This window comes from Euleptes europaea, chromosome 4 (genome assembly GCF_029931775.1).
Source record: "Euleptes europaea isolate rEulEur1 chromosome 4, rEulEur1.hap1, whole genome shotgun sequence".
Classification (NCBI taxonomy): Eukaryota; Metazoa; Chordata; class Lepidosauria; order Squamata; family Sphaerodactylidae; genus Euleptes; species Euleptes europaea.
The window spans coordinates 71,028,627-71,052,425 of NC_079315.1; the positions used below are offsets into that span (position 1 = coordinate 71,028,627).

General features: G+C 42.4%; 1 protein-coding gene across 2 annotated transcripts in view; it reads left to right on the forward strand.

Moving 5' to 3' along the window:
* Window positions 1-23,799, forward strand: part of MCC (MCC regulator of WNT signaling pathway) — a 249,633-nt gene that overhangs the window by 41,588 nt on the left and 184,246 nt on the right. The window contains exon 1 of one of the 2 annotated variants that reach the window (XM_056848104.1): window positions 22,817-23,413. The exons of the other annotated variant lie outside the window; for it this stretch is intronic. Within the exon in view, the coding sequence (XP_056704082.1) occupies window positions 23,219-23,413 (195 nt within the window). The 5' untranslated portion in view covers window positions 22,817-23,218. Of the gene's footprint in view, window positions 1-22,816; window positions 23,414-23,799 lie in introns of those variants that run through there. 2 annotated transcript variants of the gene reach the window in all.

Here is a 23,799-nt window from a genome sequence, read left to right on the forward strand (position 1 = left end):
TCAGCCTAACCTACGCAGAAGGCTGTTACTAAATAAAAAGCCACTTGCCCTATAGCCAAGTCTTACTACAAGGCTGTATTACAAAATGTCTTATGATTGTGTTTTGATTTTTTTTAAACCTCTTTAAACTATTACACTCCCTTGAACTAATTTAAATCCTTCTGTGCCTAACATTATTTATTCGATTATCATTATTTGGATTTTCATTTCTCTTTGGGTATAGTTGCTAATGTATTTCTCTGGATGACTGGCAGGGGGCATTCTCAGGTAGCATTCATTCTCTCTTACCTCACTGCTTCTGCTTCCTTCCAGTGTGATAAATGCATGGTTTGTCCCTGAAGCTAGTCATTGCAAATACCGCCAATATCTGCAGGATATGCTGAGTAACAGCTTGCATATTAGGCACACAGTAAAAAAGGTAATAGGGAAAATGCTAATTTGTAGCTTTATCAGTTTTTTTTATCAGTTTTTCTTTGTCTGTAAATAATCTTTATGATTGGAAGCAAATGTGGATGTAAGTGAATGTTTCTCTGGCGATAGAAATTCTTCGGCTTTCTTTATAAAGATGGATTCACTTCCAAAAATGTTTTTTTAATTTCCATGGTAAAAACTAACATCAGCTGAGGCAACTATATTGTCCTGTGTTACTGGGAATATGGCCCATTATGGTTAGTTTTCAGGCCATCAACAGCAAAAACGTTTAAGATAACTCACTATTTTATGAGTATCATTATGCTTGTCCCCTTCCCCATTACAGGAAACTGGTAAATTAGGGGGACCGAAATATTCTGTTCACCAAGGAATCTTTCGTGTTTTCTTGTATTGACTAATAAAGACTGTCTTGCTCTGTCATCCTGATCTCCACTTGTACCATGGAAGCTCGCTGGTGACCTGGCCCCATCATTAACTCTCAGCCTGCCCTACCCCACAGGGTTGTTGTTGTGAGAAAATGGAGTGTGGGAGAATTATGTTCTAAGCTGCTTTGAGTCCCAATTGGAGAGAAAAGGGGGAATAAAAACAAACAAATGCACATGCATGCCTCCCCCTTTCAGTGCCATTCTCCTGACTTCAAATGTTTGTTTTGTTGGGGAAATTCACGTGTATCCCAGGTAACACGTTAAGCCAAATATTACCTCTCATTAAGCCCTATTAAGCCAAAAACTGCCTCCTTCAGATAGTTTCAGGTGGGGTCAGAGTGATGGGGGAAGGTTGAATCTTCTTCTCTTTGTGTACGGTGGCCCTGATTCAGATTGGGCATTATGTGCATGAGAATTGAGGAGAACATGAAGGTGGGCTGGGGACTCCAGATCCAACCTGTGTACTCCCTTAGATGGCTCCAAACTACTGAAAATTGGAGGCCACACATGAACATATGAACACATGAAGCTGCCTTATACTGAATCAGACCCTTGGTCCATCAAAGTCAGTATTGTCTACTCAGACTAGCAGCTCTCGAGGGTCTCAGGCAGAGGTCTTTCACATCACCTACTTGCCTGGTCCTTTAACTGGAGATGTCGGGGATTGAACCTGGGACCTTCTGCATGCCAAGCAGATGCTCACCACTGAGCTACAGCCCCTCCCTAATCTTGTCTGGTAGGCCGTGTCTACTAGTCAAGATGGGAATTGAAAGCAGTGTCTTGCCTGTCAAGAAAGCCTTGGAGCAGTGCACCAGTATGCTTTTTTTGCTTTGGAGGAACTGATGTTGCTTCAAGGAGGAACATTGTCTCTATGGGCGTCTCCCTCTCAACTTGTGCCCATAAATCAATAGATGTTACATAACCATCTATTATTTTTATGCAAGAAAACTAGTCTCATAAAAGGCTACCCAGATATTTCTTATCTCTTAGCAAAGTAGATAACATGAATATCTTGGTGACGTAAATATTTTCACTTTTGACTCTTGCGTACTTATAAAAAGTGCTGTTCTGTTTTCTATGTAAATATCCTTTATAGCAGTATAATTTATTCCATTAGTCTCATTTTTGTGACTGTTTAATGCACGGTGTCTTTCAGAATGGCATCTGACTTATTTCTGGAATCTTTCTTTGTGGACTGTTTTATCACTAGGAAAAAGCGTAGCATGACATCTGATTTGAATTTGTTTTTCTCAGGTTTCAAGTCAGAGCCAATTGGGATTCTTTGTGTGTGTGTGGGGGGAGGGGGAGTACGGTTCAAAGATCATGCTTTTATAAATGAGCAATCAGTAAACAGGCTTTGTTTGCTTGAGTCAGGATCTAATTTTGTTCAGGCGTTGCATGTTATTGTCTGTCTTATTAGAACATCCGGAGAGTATTTGCATACAAATCGCATGTTAAGCTTGAACTCCATTTGAAAACTGGGCTTTCAGCTGTATGCGCCTCTGCATCCAATCTGCACTAATGGTTTTAATTTTCCAAAGAATGTTCAATGAAAAATATTTTTTACTAGTTATAAAGGTACAGTAATGCAGCAGCCAGTCCCAAGCTGGTTTATTAAAAGAGAGCCTATTTATACCTTTTGATACTAAGCCCATGGATTTAAATTCTTCTAAAATAGTGTTGTGGTATTGTGGTGATCAACTTTTTACAGTACAAATTGTGTGACATAGATGGTAAAACCACAAGAAGGAATTGTTCTGAAACTAAAAGGGAAGAGTTCCATGCCCACTGTCTTGAAATTGGCATGATGTGAAATTGTTAAATAATCATAAGCAACAAATCTGTTAAAGTAACCTGACACCACTATACCAGCCCAGCTATACAAGAAAATACCCAAAATCTGCTGGAAACCAAGGATTCCTATCCATGATGGCGGATGATGATTTGAAAATGCAAGACAATTATTCTTTTTTAGGTATGCACAAGGGCTTTTGTGTGCATAATGGGGGTTCACTGTTATTTTGCCTTTCACCAACTCCTCCTGCTGCCCCCTGCTGTCCAGAAGTAGCTTGCCTTGAAGTATGTGAGGGCTGCTTTCAGAAAAGGGAGAGGCTTTAGCACTCTGCTGTGCCTTCAAATACCACAGCAGCACTATTGGCTCTGTTTAGTTTGCAAGATAAACCTCAGCATTTGCACAAACTCTGGTTAGCCTACCTGATATAGGGATGTGCGCTTGGATATATTTGGTCCAAACGTAGACCCTAAAAATACCTTACCAGTATTTTTCAGGTATATTTGTGGTGCCAGCGTGGTGTGGTGGTTTGGAGTGGTGGACTCTAATCTGGAGAACCGGGTTTGATTCCCCACTCCTCCACATGAGCGACGGACGCTAATCTGGTGAAACGGGTTGGTTTCCCCACTCCTATACATGAAGCCAGCTGGATGACCATGGGCTAGTCACAGCTCTCTTTGAGCTCTCTCAGCCCCACCTACCTCACAGGGTGTCTGTGGAGGGGAAGGGAAGGTGATTGTAAGTCAGTTTGATTCTTCCTTAAATGGTAGAGAAAGTTGGCATTTAAAAACCAACTCTTCTTCGTCGTCGTCGTCGTCATCATCTTCTTCTTTCCACATGGTATTCTAGATTTTTCTGGCATACTGATTAACCAGGTTCCAGATAGTCCGGGGTTTTTTGGACTGATGTTTAAAGGCTCCCAGGCCTGTTTTTCTTCAAGTTTACAGGGCTCCCGGGCAACAGAAAGGAAGGGAGGGAGCAAGGAAGGAGGGAAGGAGAGGGAGGGAAACAGTTCTCCCAGGCAAAGGGGCCAGACCTTAGGGGGAGCACTTGAGCTGCCTGCCCAGTCATGATAATTCTCTCATCCTCCATGGCTCTCTGAGCATGGGCAAAGAGGTTAAAAGTCCTGCATCTGGGCTCTGTTTCATGGCTAGATCTTTGGGAGTTCTGCTACCACTTGTTGCTGCCTTGAAAGGCTGCCTGACTGGGGAAACCTTCTTGTTCTGTCCCTGCCTTCTGGGCATTTTCAGGACAGATTGTCAAATTTCTGCCTTTGTTTTAAAATATTATTCAAGTTCTTCTGTGTTTTTATGTTTGTAGTTGGTGGGGAGGGTCTTGTAAAATCAGTGTTCCTTGATTTGTTTTGTGCTGTTTTTAAAATCACTGGATTCTCTTCTCTGGGCTAGAATTTTTAACCACCTTTTCTCTATTTCTAAAACTTAATGTTTAAAGAGGTTTTTCTTTTGGGGGGAGAACCCCCCCCCCAGCATTTTTTCCTTCTTCTCATTCTGGTTTGAAGGTTGTTCTTCTATAATTGTTTTAAAGAACTTGGTGTGTATTGTTTGGGGGAGTGTTTCTGTGGAATTTGGGGGTGTTTCCGTTTGTTAAAAAAAATTCTGGCTAGATTTTAATTACAGTAAATTGTAGGTGAGGGTTTAGGTATTCTAAAAAACTCAAAGTTGGTTTTGGCTTTGATTCTCTATTTTAACATTGGTTCTGCTGGGCTTACCACATAGGCCCGTATTCTTCTGGGATTCTCTAGTTTGACATAAGTTTTGTTGGGTTTGTTGGTTCATGGCCAGTGGTTGTTTGTGTGTGTTTGGCTATTGGCTTCTTTGAATTTTTCCTCATAGGAAACAGTGGTGACAAGTAGGGTGGCTGGGGGCAACTTGTTCAGGGGCCTGTAGAATTTGACCCTGTGATCCAGTTATTTTGAAACTTGGGGGTCCTTAATGGACAGGCAGCACTAGGTCTCCTGCAGCTTTTGGTGTCATTTGGTTGAGAAACAGCCATGCCAGCCTTCCTGAAAAAAGTCCCCCATAGGGAATAATGGAACCTAAATAATTCCAGAATCCCGCAAAAACCATGAAACTGAATCCCAACATGGTATCAGGGAACCTGGTATCAGGGAACCTTTAAATACCAGTATTTATGTCCTTTCCAAATCGAATTCCAAAAATACCGATTTTTGTTTTAGGTGCACATGCCGAACTGGATATACAGAACAGGGAGCACTTTGTTCATTACCCCCACTTGCTTCTTAATCCACTGCAAAGTATAATCCCTATTTGCCATTCTAAATTCCGTAGCATTGGTCAGCTGTTGTCAAAGTGTCAACAGCCTGCTTGATAGTGGTTGGCTGCAATAAATGCGAAGAGGATGTCTTGGGCAAACCAAGCCTCCTCGGAGACCTTCAGGATGCTCTTGGTTTAAGCTCCTTATGCCCGTCCTTGTGTGTGTGCCTGTGTGTGTGTGTGTGTAGACAAGCTTCACTATATTACTTAAACTTTTAAACTCTAAAACAAAATAGATCTTTTAGGGGGAGCCTTCTCCTCCCGTTCTCTTTCTTGTTATTTTTTTCACATTTCTGAACCCCGTTTTCTCACTTGCTTGAAGGGGATTGCTGCTACTGAGCAAACAGGAATTTCTGAATGTTGACACAATGAAAAATCACAGTTATTACTAACTGTGATGAAAAGCCAGATACAAAGTCAGGTCTTAGGATCCCAGTTTAGCACCCACCAACAAACCACAGTTCGTTGGCAAGCTTCAGTTGTTTACACAATATGTTGGACTTTGATGGAATGGTGGTTTATCATGACACCTGAATGCAGGCCTTGGGTTGACATAGAAGCAATAGAAATTCTCACCTGCACATGAAATCCTGTTCTGGCCCCATACTTTGGATAGTGTGTTCTCATGCCTCTGGGTCAGGGATAAACTGGGGTATAAATGTTTCAGAATAAATATATTGTCTTATTCTTTGATGATGTTCATGGTATCTTCCTCAAACAACCTTGTCAGGTGGTTTCTAGTCTGTCTTTATTTGGAGCTGCTTTCTGGTTGGTCTTGTGTAGATTAAAAAGTGTTTTGTTTCCTTTGTGGAGTTCTTCATGGAACTGCTCTTAAAGATTGTCTGGAAGCCACAGCTGGTACTGAATGGTACAGCCAGAATGTTGACCTAAGTGGGTCATAAGAACCACATCACTCCATTCTGGAGCTCCATCCCCAGGGAGGTTCAGCTGTCTCCCTCTATCATTATCTTCTACCAGTGGGTGAAGCCTTTTGGTGAAGCCTTTGTCGTAGTGGGTGAAGCCTTTGTTGTTGTTGTTTGGTATTCTTATTAGACCTCCTCCCTGATTTTGTGTTATGTGTTTTATTTGTTATAAATATTATATATTTAAATGCATCTAATGGGCTACCCTTTTACATATATGTGTGTAGTGTAAAGTTTTAATGTTTGAAATGTTTATTGTTTGAAATATTGGGAATAATGTAATGTTTTAATAGTCACCACTTTGGAGACTCTGAGTTAGGTAGAAAGGTGACATAGTAATGTTTTAAATCTATCGTTTCCTGGGACCATGTTTACTTTTCCTACGAATGCTTTTTGTAAAAACAGTATTTGCTTTTCTCATATATATGTCTACTAAAATTATGTTAGCATGTTATCATGATCTCTGAATAGCAAAACCTTTCAACTGACTTGGCTTCCTCATTTGTTATATATACCTTTGATTCTGTTATCTGGTTTCTTATTTTCCTAACCTTGGTTTTTAATTCTGGTCTTGTGATTTTCCAATCAATCCTTGTTGCAAGACTAATTGTATCACCGCAGTGTGCTAAGCAGGCCAACCAGTATTTTATCAACGGTATGGAAATAGAGGTATCCTTCCAATATATGCACTCTTTGTGTATGTTTTATGTGACCCAGTCAATTATAATAGGACTCATTCACACTATTTCATTCAAGGCACTGTAGGGAACTTTTAATACGCAAGTTTCTAACTCATGCTTGCATGTGCTTGAATAGTGCCTTGTTGCTAAGCCAGATTATGGTGCCTCTTGTGTAACCTGCAGCCACCCTAGTTCTGCTGTGAGAGCCTGGTTTAGTAGAGCCCTGTCCCCGGAGAAGCACAGACAACTCAACAAATGTGATTTTAAAAGGACAGTTAGTTTTACTTATTGGAGTACCGGTATATGTGGCTGGCAGCTGAAGCTCTGTGTAATCATCACGTAAGGTGATGCAGAAAGTATAATTATAGCCTTGGATGTAACCCAACCAAAATGATGCTCATAGAGAGGACCCCCGTCCCCAGGAACAGCATGACAGAGGAGTCAGAGATCTGTCACAGAAGGGGAATCAGCAAAAATCAACCCCCCTTCCATCCATGGACATTTTCGGTTGTTTCCAAACCACTGATCCTTTACGTTCTTACTGAGACATACCTAAAAAAGTTCTGGGGCTTTATTCCATGTGGGAGATAGGCTATCACAGTTGATTCTAATGTAGGTGGAATGGGGAAGGAAAACATTCTGCATATGCTCTGAGGCACATTTTTATTACTGTACTGCTAGTTTTGCTCAGGTATGTTGTTCCATGGACTGTGCTGGTGATACTGCTGTGCTTCAGTATTCCCCCCCCCCTGTAAAATGGGACCAGTGCCCTCTAAATTGTATAAACACAGTATGATACATACATGTATATTATATTATTTGATGCCTCACTGCTCTTGACATCTGGAACAATCTGAACATAAGAACATAAGAAAGGCCCTGCAGGATCAGACCAAGGCCCATCAAGTCCAGCAGTCTGTTCACCCAGCAGCCAACCAGGTGCCTTCTAGGAAGTCACAAACAAGACGACTGCGGCATCATTGTCCTGCCTGTGTTCCACCGCACCCGATATAATAGGCATTCTCCTCTGATACTAGAGAGAATAGGTATGCATCATGACTAGTATCCATTCTAACTAATAGCCATGAATACCCCTTTCCTCCAGGAATATGTCCACTCCCCTCTTAAAGCCCTCCAAGCTGGCAGCCATCACCACATCCTGAGGCAGGGAGTTCCACAGTTTAACTATGTGTTGTGTGAAAAAATACTTCCTTTTATCTGTTTTGAATCTCTCACCCTCCAGCTTCAGCAGATAACCCCGTGTTCTAGTATTATGGGAGAGGGAGAAAAACATCTCCCTGTCCACTCTCTCCAAACCATGCATAATTTTATAGACCTCTATCATGTCTCCCATTAGCCGCCTTCTTTGCCTGCAGTCTGTTGTAATTTCTGCTCTCTACTTGTGGCATACTGGGTTGTGTTGTGTTGGCCATGCCATAGCCTGTCAGACAATGCTGCCAGGTTGCCAGGATCTATCCATAGCCCTGCCCACTTGTGCAGAGAGGTGTTCCTGTTTTCTTTTCCTTTCCTTTTTAATTTATATAAAATTATACTAGTATATGATTCCCCATGGAAATATTCACTTCAGTTATGATTTACCCAGAATGTTGACCAGCTAATATCTTGAAACCCCCAACTAAAATATCAAGTATCTGCCATTGGATCTAAATCTATTCAGGGCAGTGTTTGATGTGTAGTACTGACTGACAAACAGATGGTTATCTTTTGATCAAGAAAAGGTTAGTCTTCTCTGTGTGAACCCTAGAAAGAAAATAGTCATGTCTAAATGGGTTTATTATGTAAATAACTGTATTTATAGTTAAACTGTGTTGTCAGTCTCAAATTTTCAGATTGATAGAGGGCAGATCCTATGAAAAGGTAGCCCATTGGTCGCATTTGGTCTGAAGCACCATAACATGCCCTGAGCTGCATTTTACGTGAACACCTGGGTATATACCTTCTACAGTGTTAGAAGATTGTCCCCTAGGCAGACTGATAAAGCCATTGTTCTGGGAATTAGGTTGCTAAAATGGAAAATCTATCCCTTTCTAAGGGTGTAAACGAATATTTAGTTATACAGCATTTACCTTTTTAAAATAAATAACCATCTCGTTAAATAATCTTCTGCGCTGTGAGATTCTAAGTGAAGTTCAGTTCGCCTTACGCTTTGCATATGCTTTCATGTGTAACGAATATTATAATATTCAAGGGTCTAGAGTTCTGGGGTGGGGAAAAGGGAGGTCCTGTGTGTCTGGCAAGGTAAATACCATTCGCTACACACCCCTTCATCAGACCTACAATCTGTAAATGAATGAGTGGCAGCAATTTACCCATTTGGGGGCATTTCTATAATACGTTTAGCCATAGCAGTAATGTCAAAGCAACTGAATTCCAGTCTAATTTGATTGCTTACCAATGCTTACCAGGAATTCCTACAGAAAGGATCTTTATGTTTCTATAGCAATCATATTACTAATAAACTATAGCTGCATATGCACAGCAAGGGATCTCAGTGTTGCTGTCATTCAGTACTGACCTCTATCAGATGCAATTTTCCCTTTGTTGTTTCTCTAATGCACCCTTAGAAGGCTTCTTAGGGCTCTTTTTTAAAGTTGGCAATTGTTATAACATTATAGTGTTATGCAGGTTGAGTATCCCTTATCCAGACTGCTTGGGACCAGAAGTGGTCTGTATTCCGGATCTTTCAATATATTGGAATATTTTGGAATTTTTGTATATACATAATAAGATATCTTGGGGATTGGACCCAAATTCATTTATGTTTTATATACACTTTGTACACATAGCCTGAATGTAATTTTAAACAATACTTTTAATAATTTTGTGTACATTGAACCATCAGAAAGCAAAGGTGTAACTATCTTACCAGAATACCTGTATCAGCTGTTAAACAAGACCAACAGCAGCAGGCTTTCGGTCTCCACCTACAATGCAGTGTACACTGTATTTTATTTTTTTAGGTGAGAGGAAACATTGAAAGCAGGAAGCACGGATCTGCCTGCAGGCCGGCTTGAAAGGTCTGGTTTTTGGATCAGTCTGGATATGGGATGTCCGGATAAGGGATACTTTACCTGTAGCCTTTTTCTTTCTTTCAAAAAAAGGAAAAGCCTTTCATTAGCATGGCAGGAGAAATGGCAACTGCCACAAGGGACAGACAGAAGGAAAATGTTGGTGAGACCTTGAAAAATGCAGTCCACTGAACTATGCTGAGGATGGAGAAAACTAGGAAATTGGATGATCAGAGGCTAACATTGTATGGATGCTGCGAAAAACAGCACTCCAGTTGGGGAGCAAAGATGGAGACAAAGTCTGTTCGGAACCATCCTATGTGTGTCTGGAGTCTATATGGCAGTTGAGCATGTTGGTATTGGATGGGTAAAAGGAGTCAGATACCATATGCTTATCTCATCACTGGGCTTAATTTTGGAACTGGATTGCACTAAATCCTTGCGCTGCTCATGTGTTTGGTATTTGATCCTGTGAAAGGTTTCCACCCATCTACACAGCTGGCAAGAGTGACGGGACTTGGTTCTTCCTGTTGGCACTTGTTCATTCAAGAAAAAGGTGTGCATGCCTTTTCCAAGGATATTCCCACCCTTCCAGTTGTGTACTACAATTGCAGCCAAGAACATGGGCAGCATACTTGTAGATATGCCCCATGGCTCATATGTAGTCTGCAGCATTTATGCCAAGGTATTGGCTTGTTTGAATAAAATGTTTCCCAACATTCTCTTCTTTATTGCAGATACAATTGTGCAGGTCACAAATTAAAGAGGGGAACTAGAAATTGAAGAGTATGAAATTCTGATTTTATATAATGCCTCTTTCCAAGGTTACTTTCTTGTATGCATGTAGTCCTATTCTATCAGTTCTGAGTTAGAAAGTAAAGATTTTATTACAGTTGATTAAAGGAATATGCATTTAGCAAATAGGTTTGATGATGGTTAAAAAAAAAGGTGTTTTGCTGACAGATGTTTTAGTCTGAAGGAAGACAATCAGGTCTCTCCCCCTGCCGCCTTTTATTCAAAGTCAGTATTTGCTTTAAGGTTCATTTTTATTTTAGTGCTGGGCTCCAAGTGTAATAGGATTATGAATTTTGTTAATGTCCCTTTTATTCATGTTCTTTTTTATATTTGTTAGTATAAACTAGATTAGGTTTGCTAGGACTATCTGTGTTTAAAGTTCACTTTTTCTGTTTTTTCAACTTCCTCGCTCATGATGGAATACAAATGAGTAAGGAAGAAAATATAAAACTCCTATGAGAACCTCCTTTTGTATTGTACATCAGTAGTAGCATACTACATCAGAATGTGTTTTAAAAACATTTGATAGTATATTTGTAAGCTTTACTCAAAAGGTCGATTTGTCATTCTCTGTGTGGTTGATGAGAGCGTGGAACGGCAAGTTTCAGAGTGCCTCACAAAATAGATTTGTTCCAACAGCCTCTTTTTAAATATATGCTCTTGTTTTCTACTTAGATTTTTATATATGATGATATATGATATATCCATTGTAAGGAAGTAGTATAGCTGTCATTGAAGAAAACAGTGGTGCTTGGCCAGCATTTGCAGATGGATTGATGTTTTATTTATATAATGATAGAACACAAGGTATAGGCATAGTGCACCTTCAGGATACACATATGCATGAAGATGAGAAATTAGGAATTTGTGCATTCTTAAATTCTACAGGGGTAGCTTTTTGTTTTCTATCTAACTTACATTTCAGAATTGTATTAATATTTTTCTGTTTATCCTCCCCTTCCAAAATGACGCCTGCTGTTTAGAAAAAAACAAACAAAAAACCCCCCAGTTTGACTAATTGCAGTTTTTTAAAGGAGGATCCCATGATGCTTTAAATAAACATAGATTTATTTTTATCCAAAAATTGTGGGGTATATCCAACCATCCACATGTTCTGCAGAGCAGGATCTTCCTGCTTCCTCCTTCTACTTCAGTCTACTGGACCCTCAAAATTTTGTTCCTGTGAATCAGCAAACCCTCAGGAGGAACATAGGGGGCAACGTGTGAAGCAGGTCAGGGGACTTTGTGCCAATTGCTGCCCCCTCTTCCAAAGACTAAATTAACTCAGATATGCTTTTAAATCAGTCATGATACTATCATGATACTATTTATGTTCTGGACACGAAGACCCAAGGAACAAAATTGATTATGTAATTGTGTGAAGCCAAGAATTCCAAAAGATTTTTGCTGCAGAGTTTCCTTCTGCATTTATATTGGCCGCTTTGACCAAACTTTTCTAACTCTTTTCAAACTGCTATCTATACAACAATTCCATAATAGAAACGAGAGTATTTACTGCAAGGTGAAACCCACTGACTGTGGAATTTGAGTTTTGCCACTGTAACTCCCAGCTACAGGACGACAGCTTTCATTTTGGGCTGATGGCTTCTAGTAGTTTATCATACTAATCTTGCTATCATTCCTATTGCGTTTATTTCTCAGTAAAAAGCTGGCTAGCAACCCAGCTGCTGTTAATAATTTTAGTGTTGAAGCGGCAAAAACATTATCCTTTGAGAGGAGTGGCTTTTTTCTTTTCTTTTATTTTTATGGAAAAACACTTCACTGTGATTGCTTCATTTCAAAGTACAAAACACATTGCCATTTCCTCAGCAGGGGGACACATTATGATTATAGCTACAGTGCAGTGTATTGGTAAGATACACTTTTCATCCTTGTGGGAAGCAATCAAAATACACAATTCCAATTTCGGGAAGGGCAATTGCTGTTCTGCGTATAGTTACACAATAACCTCATTGATAAACCCAAGTGAGGCCTTCCTTTTAAGTTAAAATGCCAGGTCTAATTTTTTATGCTAGGTATTTTCTGTTTGTATATTTAATGCTGCATATGTAATCAAGCAGGAGGAGATGGGTGCTGTATTGTTTTTGCTTTGCACACTAGTTGATTTTTGGTGTGTGCATATGCTTGCATGTACATGTTTTCTTGTGCCAAAAAAGAGAGAGAGAGAGGGAAGTAGATAACTATTTGCTTTGTTGGCCACCTTAAGCGCAGTGTGTGTTTTGAAAATGTTGGTAGCTACGTTTCTGTGCCTCAATTTCTCAAGTTATTCTGGAAGAGTAAATAAGAAAGCAAAAAAGAGAAGGGCGGGAGACATCACAAGTGAAGCCATGTAAAATAGGTGCCCCTTCTAACATTCTTCTAGCTCAGGGGTGGGGAACGTCAGGCCCGGGGGCCGTTTAAGGCCCGCAAAAATCATTTGGTCTGGCCCTTCGTGGGTCCTGGCAGATCTCTAGCTCAGAAGGATCTAAGACAGGGGTGGGGAACCTCCGGCCTGCAGGCCATGTAAGGCCTGCGACATCATATGGTGTGGCCTGCAGAAGCCGCCATTGCTACCACAGGTCCGCGCGCGTGTGCAGGTGGGAAGTTGGGAAGGTTTCCCCTGATCGCGCTGGACCGCTTGCGTGGCCGGGTGACTGTGTGTGTGTGGAGGGGAGGGGAAGCCGGGAAGACTTCCCCCGATCGCCGGGCTGCTTGTGCAGAACCCAGTGAGTGTGTGTGTGTGGAGGAGGGGGGAAAGCCGGGAAGGCTTCCTCCGATCGCCGTGCTGCTTGCGCAGAACCCGGTGAGTGCATGTGTGTGTGTGTGGAGGAGGGGGGAAAGCTGGGTGTGTGTGGGTTGGGGGAAGCCTCCCTCCCTCTCTTTCCCTCCCTCCCTCCCTCCCTCTGCAGAGCCTCTCCTAGGTTTGCCAACCTCCAGGTGGTTTGGTAAACTAGAGTTAGCTTGCTGTCAGTAAGTTAGCAAACCTAGACCAGCAATTAAGTTACATGCTAATTATTACACATAGAAAGCAAGGTGAACACAGTAACATATATTTACAACATATACATTTTTCTAGTACGTATGCACTTGCAAACAACAATAAAGTGCACCGTATTAGGCACAATTCCTGTATAACAACAGTGAAGTGCTCCGTGAAAGTACAATTCAGGAAATGTTTTCCTGCGTCCAAGAGGTAAGTCAAGTTTGTCTTTACTACAGAAGACCGGTGTCCTTTAGAAAGGACACCGGTCTTCTGTAGTAAAGACAAACTTGACTTACCTCTTGGACGCAGGAAAACATTTCCTGAATTGTACTTTCACGGAGCACTTCACTGTTGTTATACAGGAATTGTGCCTAATACGGTGCACTTTATTGTTGTTTGCAAGTGCATACGTACTAGAAAAATGTATATGTTGTAAATATATGTTACTGTGTTCACCTTGCTTTCTATGTGTAATAATTAGCATGTAACTTAATTGCTGGTCTAGGTTTGCTAACCTCCAGGTGGTGGCTGGAGACCTGGCAACCCTAGCCTCTCCCCCCCGCCGGGAGATCTATACCTAGTATGACCCCCGAATGATGTTATAAATGTGCAAATGGCCCTTGGCAGGAAAAAGGTTCCCCACCCCTGTTCTAGCTGCATGAAAAATGATTGGACAACATTTAAAGAAGCTTTGTAATCGATATTATTGTGATGAAACGTAGACTAGTTAATTTTGACAGATTAGTAAATGGTTTGGAAGCATGAAATATTGGAAAAGGAATCAAGAATCAGCTGTGAAGGAGATTAATTTAGGCAGGGCCATGACATTTTCAGTGGATTTTTGCATTTGAAGTGTGTGAAGTTGTGAGGAAACTGATTGATGTGCAGGTAGTGCATCTGCAGTAATAAGGTTTCCTTTTCCTCATTTTTTTCTGTCCTACCAATTGCTACATTTTATTAATGCTTATTTTCCAAGCTATCCATGTTTTCACGCTTCGATTTGTTTTCAGTTGGGAGCCATAACGTGGCAGAATATGTAGGGCTTGACCATGATAAACCCATAATTTGCAGCTTTTCCTTTCAGAAGGCTTGCAAGTGGAATACAGGAAGGTGTTAAGGGCTGCTTGCAAGGATATTGAAGAGAAAAGTATTGAAATATACACATCGGCATTTTGGAACTGGCATGTGTTTTATGCTTGGTGTAAAAACCAATATACAAAGTGGATTGAAAGTGCGTTATTTGGCATGTATGAAAGTGCCTTTAGTCTTTCCCCACTCCAGTCTTTAAGTTACAAAGAGACAGCTTCCCTTTCTGAGAACAGAGACTCTCATCCTCCCCTTTTCTCCATTTAAGTCCAGCAATATAGGAATAAACAGAAATGAATGGTCTCTTAATTGAATGTGTAGTGGTATCTGTAAGTTCTGTTTGAATCTGTAAGTTCTGTTAGAAGTCCCCTTTCCACCATTTCCAGAAGTCAGTTTCAACACCTAGTAAAGTACCTGATAGGGTCAGTCTTCTGCCTGTTCCAAAAGGAGACTCTCCCTAGCTTCCCAGGATGGCCCTAGTCATTTGGCCAGAAAGCAGGGGAATTTGGGCTCCTAAAGAGACACTTTAATCTTTCATTTTCACTTTGGTTGCTTTTCTCTCCCCCGCCCCCCTTTTCTTCTTTTCTTTACTGAACATCACTGAGTAGCAGAGCATATGGCTCACAAGGAAAGGAGCTGAACAGAGCTTATCTGCCTTTGCCCCAGTTGGTGGATTGCTGCCAAAGAGATCTTGGCTCCCTCTCCCTTGGTAGGTATGTGGGTGTTCCCCAGGGCCTTGTTGAAGCTGCTTACCAAAGGTATCATCCACATCCATCCACAGAGAGCAAAGCTGCCTCATTCTGCTTCCTACCCTGGTGTTCCACTGGGCCTCATAATCACTTCAAATGCCTCCCTTCCTCTTTCCTGGGGTGGAAGAGAGAGCTCAGCTGTGATTTCTGCTCCCCTCCCTCCCTCATGCCACAGAGTGGGAGAAAAACCAAGGTCCTCAGATATTGTCTGCAAGTGGCAGGACAATGGGAGCCAGATGGGAGCCTCTTGCATTTGCCAGGAGGCATCCACTCTATTCCAGCATTAAGATGTGATGCCAAACTAGGCAAAGGGTACTTCCTCCACCATGGATCTTCGAAGGACCTTTGTAGTTTTCTTTAGGAGAATTTGAGTTGGGGTCTCAAAGCCAGTTCAGGAGCATTTCTGATATCTTATGTGGTTAAGAAGCTTTGCATATTTCATAAGGACAAGGTCTTTATCTTGATCCGTCATTAATCCTTAAGTGAGTTTCAGCCTTTTATAGATTGCAAGAACTCTCTGGCTTCTTTTTGCCTAGCTAAAAATCTGGCATTAATTTGCTGTTAGGGTAAAGGTAAAAGCCCCCTGTGCAAGCACCAGGTCATTCCTGACCCATGGGATGATGTCACATCCCGATGTTTACTAGGCAGACTTTGTTTACGGGGTGGTTTGCCAGTGCCTTCCCCAGTCGTCTACACTTTACCCCCAGTAAGCAGGGTATACATTTTACTGACCTCGGAAGGATGGAAGGCTGAGTCAACCTTGAGCTGGTTACCTGAAACCGACTTCCGTTGGGATCGAACTCAGGTCGTGAGCAGAGCTTGGACTGCAGTACTGCAGCTTACCACTCTGCACCACGGGGCTCCTTAATTTGCTGTTAGGACGGCATTATTATGTCGATTGTATCTAGGCATTGCTTGATACTATCATTTTGTCTTCTTGCAGCAGTGATCTCTAGGGAAGAAAGTGCCTGTTGTGATTCTGGTGGGATATATTATTGTGTCTGTTTCCAAAGTTTACAGGACACTGGAATAACCATTTCATTGGAGGAATTTCTATCTGTTCTGTTCAGGGAACTGTTATCTCAGCAACCATTTGGGGCAATATCCCACTGATGGCCATTTGCAGGGCAAATGTTGCTTGGCCTGTTGTTCATGTTTGTCACTATATACTTTAAGATGGAGGTCTGTGAAGCCTGTTCTCAGGAGGTTGTAACGAACCTCTAATTCGTATATGATCCCATCTTCCAGCACCTGGCTTAGTACGTTTTCCGACACATCTCTTTTTCTTCACTGCAGGAACAAATTGTCCATTTCTCTGTAAAGCTTCTGAGTGCAACAGAGGTGGGTTGGTAGGTTCATAAGGGACATTTATGGGAAGTACTAAAAATCACAGTAGTTTGAGGGGGATTTCCATGGAGGCAAAGATAGCCAGAATTGGCAGAACAAGAGAAGGGAGCTTGAGAGGAAAGAACAGGTGTCCACATAATGCTTGCTCTAAATAATTTGGGCAGAAATTGCTTTATTGATGTACTTACCATTTTTGTGGCATTGATGCCAGCAGTGTACTATAGCAATGTAATACAAACTCTTCTTGTACTAACTGCTTCTGCCACCCGGTCTTACCTAAGCTACTTACATTTTAATTCACGAATGTTATTATTTAATTAATCTTTAGCAATATTTTATGCCGCCTCTCCAGGAACCTGCCTGAAGAGTCTTAAAATAAAAAACCAAAACAAAGCATGGAAAGAAAATAATTAAAATCCAGGATATAAACACAGACCATAAAAAATTAAAATAGCATTAGAATAAAATTTTCAGACTAAAATAGTGTTAAAGAATCAACCCCTAAAAGAAAGCAAAGGAGGGGGAAGGGCATTCTGTAAGCAAGGTGCCACTATTGGAAAAAGCCTGTCTCTGGTTGCCACCCACCTTGCCTCTGAAGGAAGGGACACCGAGAGCAGGGCTTGTTAGACAGATAACTGGCCCAGAGACAGTACCATTATGAAGAATAAACCTACTGTAGTCTTTAGTTGTTCTCCCACCCCTAATAATACCAGCTCTTTCTCAGATTTCTTATTAATAACAAAAGAAAAAAGTCTAATGGCAACTCACTGATTGAATTACATATCTTGTGACTCTGTTGGAATTGTAAAATATGAGACTTGGTGTTCTGAACATGTTAGCTTTAAAGGCCAGTATAAAAAGATTTCTGGTATCTATGAATGCAAGAGGCTTACTGTGAGGAAGTGGGGAAGGAGTTTCTCTACTTCTTTTCTCCCTGTTACCAGTAGCTGAGAGGAGGATTTAATACTCTTTCTACACCACAGTCTGTCACCCTTTGATTTTGTGAGGAGAGTTTCCTTTTCCTTCCCCCCAGTAGAAATAGAAAGGCTTAGAGGCTGAATTTAAAAGTTGAACAAAAAGATGTTTATTATTTACAGAAAGGATTTTAGATTGTTGGTTATTCTTCAAGAGAGGCACAAAGCTTAAATGGTTACAGGCGGTTCAAAATCTTAGTTGGTTTCAGGCACAGTTCTTAGTTCAAAGTTCAGTTTCTTCAGGATACTCAGTTATATACTTAGATGTTATTCAAAATATTCACAGACTCAAAATACTTGGTCTGGACTCAGACTGCCCTGACCTGGATGGCCCAGGCTAGCCTGATCTTGTCAGATCTCAGAAGCTAAGCAGGGTCTGCCCTGGTTAGTATTTGGATGGGAGACCACCAAGGAATACCAGGGTTGCTGTGCAGAGGAAGGCACTGGCAAACCACCTCTGTTAGTCTCTTGCCATGAAAACCCCAAAAGGGGTCGCCATAAGTCCGCTGCGACTTGACGGCACTTTACACACACACACACAGACTCAGACTAACCCAGCACACAAAAGTACCAATGAGTGGAGGTTCATCCACAACTTTTCCCACTCCTTAGATTGGCCCACCTCCTGTGGAAACAAATCACTCTTCCCCAAAACACTGAGTCAGGAGTCTTTCTGTTTCAGAAGCCCCCTCCCACCAAGTGACTGATGAAAGGGATATCACACACTGCCACAATCTTCCCCTTGTCGCTACTCAGGTTTGGTTTTAAAACAAGCTACCGTATTTTTCCATGTATACGACGACCCTTTTTTCTGTAAAGTTTAGCCCCAAAATTAGGGGATCGTCTTATACACGGGGGTCGGCGGCAACAGCCGCCTCTTTCCCCGCTCGCTCTCTTTCTCTGTCCGTCAGCTGTTGGGCGGGGAAAGAGAGCGAGCGGGGAAAGAGTCTTGTAACCCTGGCTGGACGCTGGACTGCCAGGGTGACGACTCTTCCGCTCGCTCTCTTTCCCCGCCCAACAGCTGACGGGCGGAGAAAGAGAGCAATCGGGGAAAGAGGTCGGTGGCCCTGGCCGGCCAGCATCCGCTGTTTAAACCAGTCACCACCACTCCATCCGTCAGCTGTTGGGCTGGGTGGGTGGGGCCCTGTTTGAAAGCTAGACGCCGGCCAGCCAGGGCGACAGGACTCTTTTGCCCTATAAGACGCCCCCATGTATAAGACTACCCCTATTTTATTTTAATTTTGGGTAAAAAAATTGGGGTCATCTTATACATGGGGGCGACTTATAGATGGAAAAATACGGTAGGTAGAAATTGAACAATTATTCTTAGAGTCTCTCTGCACCACCACACAGTGCAGGAGCTCAGAGCTATATACTTCCCAAGAGCTACCGTATTTTTCGCTCCATAGGACGCACCGCTCCATAAGACGCACCTAGTTTTTAGAGGAGGAAAACAAGAAAAAATCTTGTTTTCCTCCTCTAAAAACGTGGGCAGGGAGCGGGCGCGCCAAGCGCTCAGCGGGCGGGGAGGAGGCGGGCGGGCGCTCCAAGAGCTCAGAGCGAGCTGGGAGGAGCCGGGCGGGAGAGGCGCTCCAAGAGCTCAGAGCGAGCTGGGAGGAGCCGGGCGGGAGAGGCGCGCCAAGCGCTCAGAGCGGGCGGGGAGGAGGCGGGCGGGCGCTCCAAGAGCTCAGAGCGAGCTGGGAGGAGCCGGGCGGGAGAGGCGCGCCAAGCGCTCAGAGCGGGCGGGGAGGAGGCGGGCGGGCGCGCCAAGCCGCCCCCCCTCCGCTTCCTAGCTGGGAGGCGAGCAAGCGCACAGAGCGGGCTGGGCGGGCGCACAGAGCCGGCTGGGCGCGCTGGAACGGCGCGAGGCAGCTTTCCCCGGCTGCCTCCCAGCGCGCCCAGCCGGCTCTGTGCGCACATTCGCTCTATAAGACGCACCCACATTTCCCCTCACTTTTGAGAAGGAAAAAAGTGCTTCTTATGGAGCGAAAAATACGGTAACTGCTCAAGATCTCCTCTCTCCCTTCAAAAAGAAGCCTGTCAGCTTTCCCGACTCCGCCCACTACTTTATGGCATTGGCTGACAGTTACTAAGTCTCTCAGTTTACCCCTGTATCCGTCACACTTACATTACTCACCAGTAGGTAGGTAAGGTATTATTGCGCTTTAGTGCAGTCACCTGTGGTGTTATGTAATCATGTCAATATATCTAATTCTCAACATGGCCAGATCGGAGGAAACTTACATCCAGAGACTGGAGCCAAAAACAGAAAAGACAGATCTTTCTATAAACCTGACAAAAACCCCAGGTTTTCAGAAAAATCTGAAATTAAAAACAATTAACAATGACGTAGGGGTTAAAATGCCCCAAAACAATCGAAGCAGCACCTGTAGCTGTAAAAAATGAATGGCCTCTGGCTGTTTCTAGGCAACTACAACATTATTGCTAGTTGAAGCCTTGGTTATTGTCATTTAAAGGCAAGGGAGTCCAGGCTGAGTTGCTGCTACTGCGTTTTGCCCATGTTTTCAGGGACCTGTTTTATCTCAAATTTGAAAATGCAGGGAAACGCAGGGGGAGAGCATGGTGACCTCTGATGGTTGGAAACAGCATGCATAATCAAAACAAAGATCCAAAGTTGTCGGAGGGGTGAAGGCGAGGGAAACAGTCTTGCATAAAAGGCCGATGAGAGAAGAATGGTGTAAGCTGTTTTGGGTCCCCATTGTGGAGAAAGGCGGGGTACAAGTGAAGTAAATAAATATAGCTGAAGATAAGGGGCAGATTAAAGGTAAGCTAGCTGGTGGGTGGGAAGGATGGCGGAAACAGGGAAAGGTGAGGATAATGGAATTGCCAGGAGAATGGAAAGAGGAAATATCAGGAAAAGGTGATTAGGGGCTGAGGTGCCCCCCATAAGTCCTTGTGGGTTCCCCATAGCTCAACTGGGCTGAGTAGCAGGCACTCCACAACTGGGCCATAGTTTTTTGGGTAGAGGCTGTTGGGAGGGAAAGCTGAAGACGGGGGGGGGGGCAGAGAAAGGAAAGTTAACAGTTGAGTGGGAAGGAGAGAAGGAAGCCGAAAAGGGGGAGAGGGTATGGGTGCTTTCGTTATATTTGTAAGATAATATTTCAAGTTGCTGCTTTTATATCAGTTATTCTGGAATGCTGGGTAGCAGAGAGCACTTAATTTGTAAAATTTCAGTGATGGGTGCAGTTCTGTGCACTTGCGACCAGTAAGATAAACACCAGTGGTGATTATCTGTGCATTAGGGAACAAAAATGAAGAGAGCAGAGAATGCAAACAAGTCGAGATCTTTGGCTGTCACAGCTATGATGAGTGATTTTGAAGACCTGAAGGCAATGAAGAGCCATTACAGACATACTTGTCCTAGGAAAGTCTAGGCATGATGGATCGCAAGGAAGACAGGACAGAAATTGTAGGAGAGAGGAACAGAGATAGAGATTATGGAATAAACAATATATTGTTACTGTAAAGACACCAAAGATAATGATGGATATATATGTTTCATATAACAAGGGTTACCAGCTAATGAATCGATTGTTTCTCAAAATGTTGTTATATTTGTAAGATGTAACTGATATGGTTCTTGGAATATAGAACCAACGTAACAGTCTATTGATTTGATACAGCTGCTTGGAAGTCCTGCACGTGACCTGCCATATTGTGTTTTGGCTCCCTGCCGATGACCAAGTTCAGCCACTGCAACACCCATGATCATGCTTCACTCATAGAGTTGCAAATACTTGAAAAAGGCTGTTTACCTATGTCTGGTGAAACAACCAATTTAGTGTGTGGCAGAAGTGCTTTCTCACAGCTTGACACAGGCAACACTTTCAGGCAGCTGTCTCTTCCAGAAAGCTCCTAAATGTTCCTAGGAAATCAGTGAGACCCATTTATAAGTAACCAAGTTTAGGGCGGGGGTGAGAGTCAAGCTATTTTTTTCTTAAAGCTCGTTTGGAAGAGAAGCTTCTAAGAAAAATTTGTCTAGCAGCTAACAATGCTAGACTTTTCATTTGTATCAAACCAGTATTATAGTGATTTAATTTTCCATCCAGTGTCTCTACTATGAAAGGAATGACTTGTGATCGCGTGCAGGAAATTAAACTGTGTAACTCTGGTCTGGAAGATAAGAGCATATACTATATTTTTCAGTGCTGCTGATGTACTCACCTTGTTGCAGGCTTGGATTTGAGTAAGAAGAGAGATGCACCCATTTTTATGACTTTTTAGGCAGCATTATGATGCTACTTGCTGCTGGGCTTGTATGATTATCTTTTAAACTATATAATGCTGAACATTATTTTCATTTTCATTTTTTCCTACTCAGCAGTTTTCCTAGTAGCTAGGCAGCTCCACATTGCCAGCCTGGGACTGTATAATCTAGTGCAACCAGTTTTGGAGAGGGGGCGGTTGACATACCATAATTTAGTTACCTTTTTGTGCCTTTCTCCCTAAGTCAAATGAATAAGAAGCTGGAACTGAGTTTACTGTATTTTAGAAATATGCTTTTAATTTGCAGTGAATATATGAGAGTGGTGTGATTGGAGACCACCGTGAGTTTAAAAACCATCTGCTCTTCAACTTTTGTGGCACAAGGAATGTTGGTCATGTGGCATTAGGAATGTTCATCATGTGCTGTGTGTATCAGAAAGAATTTCTAGTTTTAAAAGATTGACTTTTTGTGAAGGTTAGCTTTGTAACATTACTACAACTATGACTGCTTATGAGTCCAGTAGTTCCTGATGGAGATATCTCAGGATACCACACTTGCAGCCATCTTTTCACAGTAGTGATTGACTTTTTGTAAGAGTTGGCATCTTCAGTGGAAGTTTGGTGTCCCGTTTTCTATGGACTACTTTGAAGTGTTTGGCTCACTGTTTTAAGAACTAGTGTTCCTTACGTTCTTGGCTTCATTCAAGCTCTTTAAAAAGGCATCCAGTAATCGCTGCCCTCCATGCTTGTAAAATTTTAATTGAGCTTCTTAGTTTTGTAGTAGCTTCTTCTGAATCACAAAGGGAAGGTCACTTAATTGGAAATGAAGAACTGGTATCAAGGTGACCCAGTTGACGTTTTACATTTATTTAGCTTTGTACTTTGTACAGTGATTTTTAATTAGCATTTGAAACTTTGGAAATGTGCCTGTAATTCCAAAGTGAGCTTTCTATAGCATGTGTTCTGTCTCCTTCCTCCTCCTGTTCTCCTCTTAGTCCCTCCTCCCTTTGGTACCGCCTCTCCCATGCACCCTGTAGCCAGCAGCAAGACAGCTGTGTTTGATCATAAACCACTTACAACTCCAGGCTTCCTGGAAGGGGAAACTTTAGCGTGAACAGCAGGATAGGTCCGTGTCTTGTTCTTTTCCTACCTCCTGATAGGACCCGACCTGTGCTCTGAGCTTGGGGCTGTGATTGCCAGTCTGAAGCTCCCCAAATATTTCCAAATGCTTTGAACTCCTTCGGGAAATGCTTTCTGTGATGTAGCTGAAGGGGAGAATGAAGGCATAAAGCTGAAGCCTGGCTCTCCCAAGCAGTTTTAGTAGCCAGGAGATCGTAACTGCCTGTCTGTGCTCTGTCTCGCCTTGCCACTCTGCAGTGCTTTAATGAGTAACTCGCAGCAATGGATTGTTTGTGAAACGACCGCCAGTTTTTTGTCTCTCTTTAGGAGCCCCTGTGCATTGTTAATTTTTAGACTGTCTAAATGTTGAGTGAAAATGGCTGTCTAGAGCAAAATGTGCAAGACAGGGAAAGCTCAGAGAAGGGAGTGTTGAATCTTCCAGAGCAAGGATTGGAAACCTTAAAATCCATAGAAAGCAGTCAAGCCCTGGAAAGTCTCATCATGAATTCTGGAGTTGCCATGAAATATGGAAATGACTCCTCTGCAGAGCTGAGCGAGGTAAGAGGCTTCAGTGTTGTCCTTTTTCATGCTGCTTTGATTTTGTTTTCAGAATAGAGACTCTCCCCTTTTGAGTATCCACTCTGGAGGCAATGAAAGATTAATGGATACTCATACCTTGTTCTAACTTGCAGTGTTCCCTGGAAATGATCTGAGATAGAGTCGAAAGGATTAAGTGGTAAAAAGCAAATGGTTGCAACTGTACAGAGGGTTTTTTCCCCTTCTTGGCATCCTGCTGCAAGAAATCCCCCCCTTCAGTGTTTTTCACGCAGCATTCCTTTCTGCAGTAGGTAAAACAAGCGGAGAGATCCCAGTTGAAATCAAGCAGACGGTAGCTAATTTAGAATGGGGAATAAAAAACAAACATTAAAACGGTAGCTTCAGTG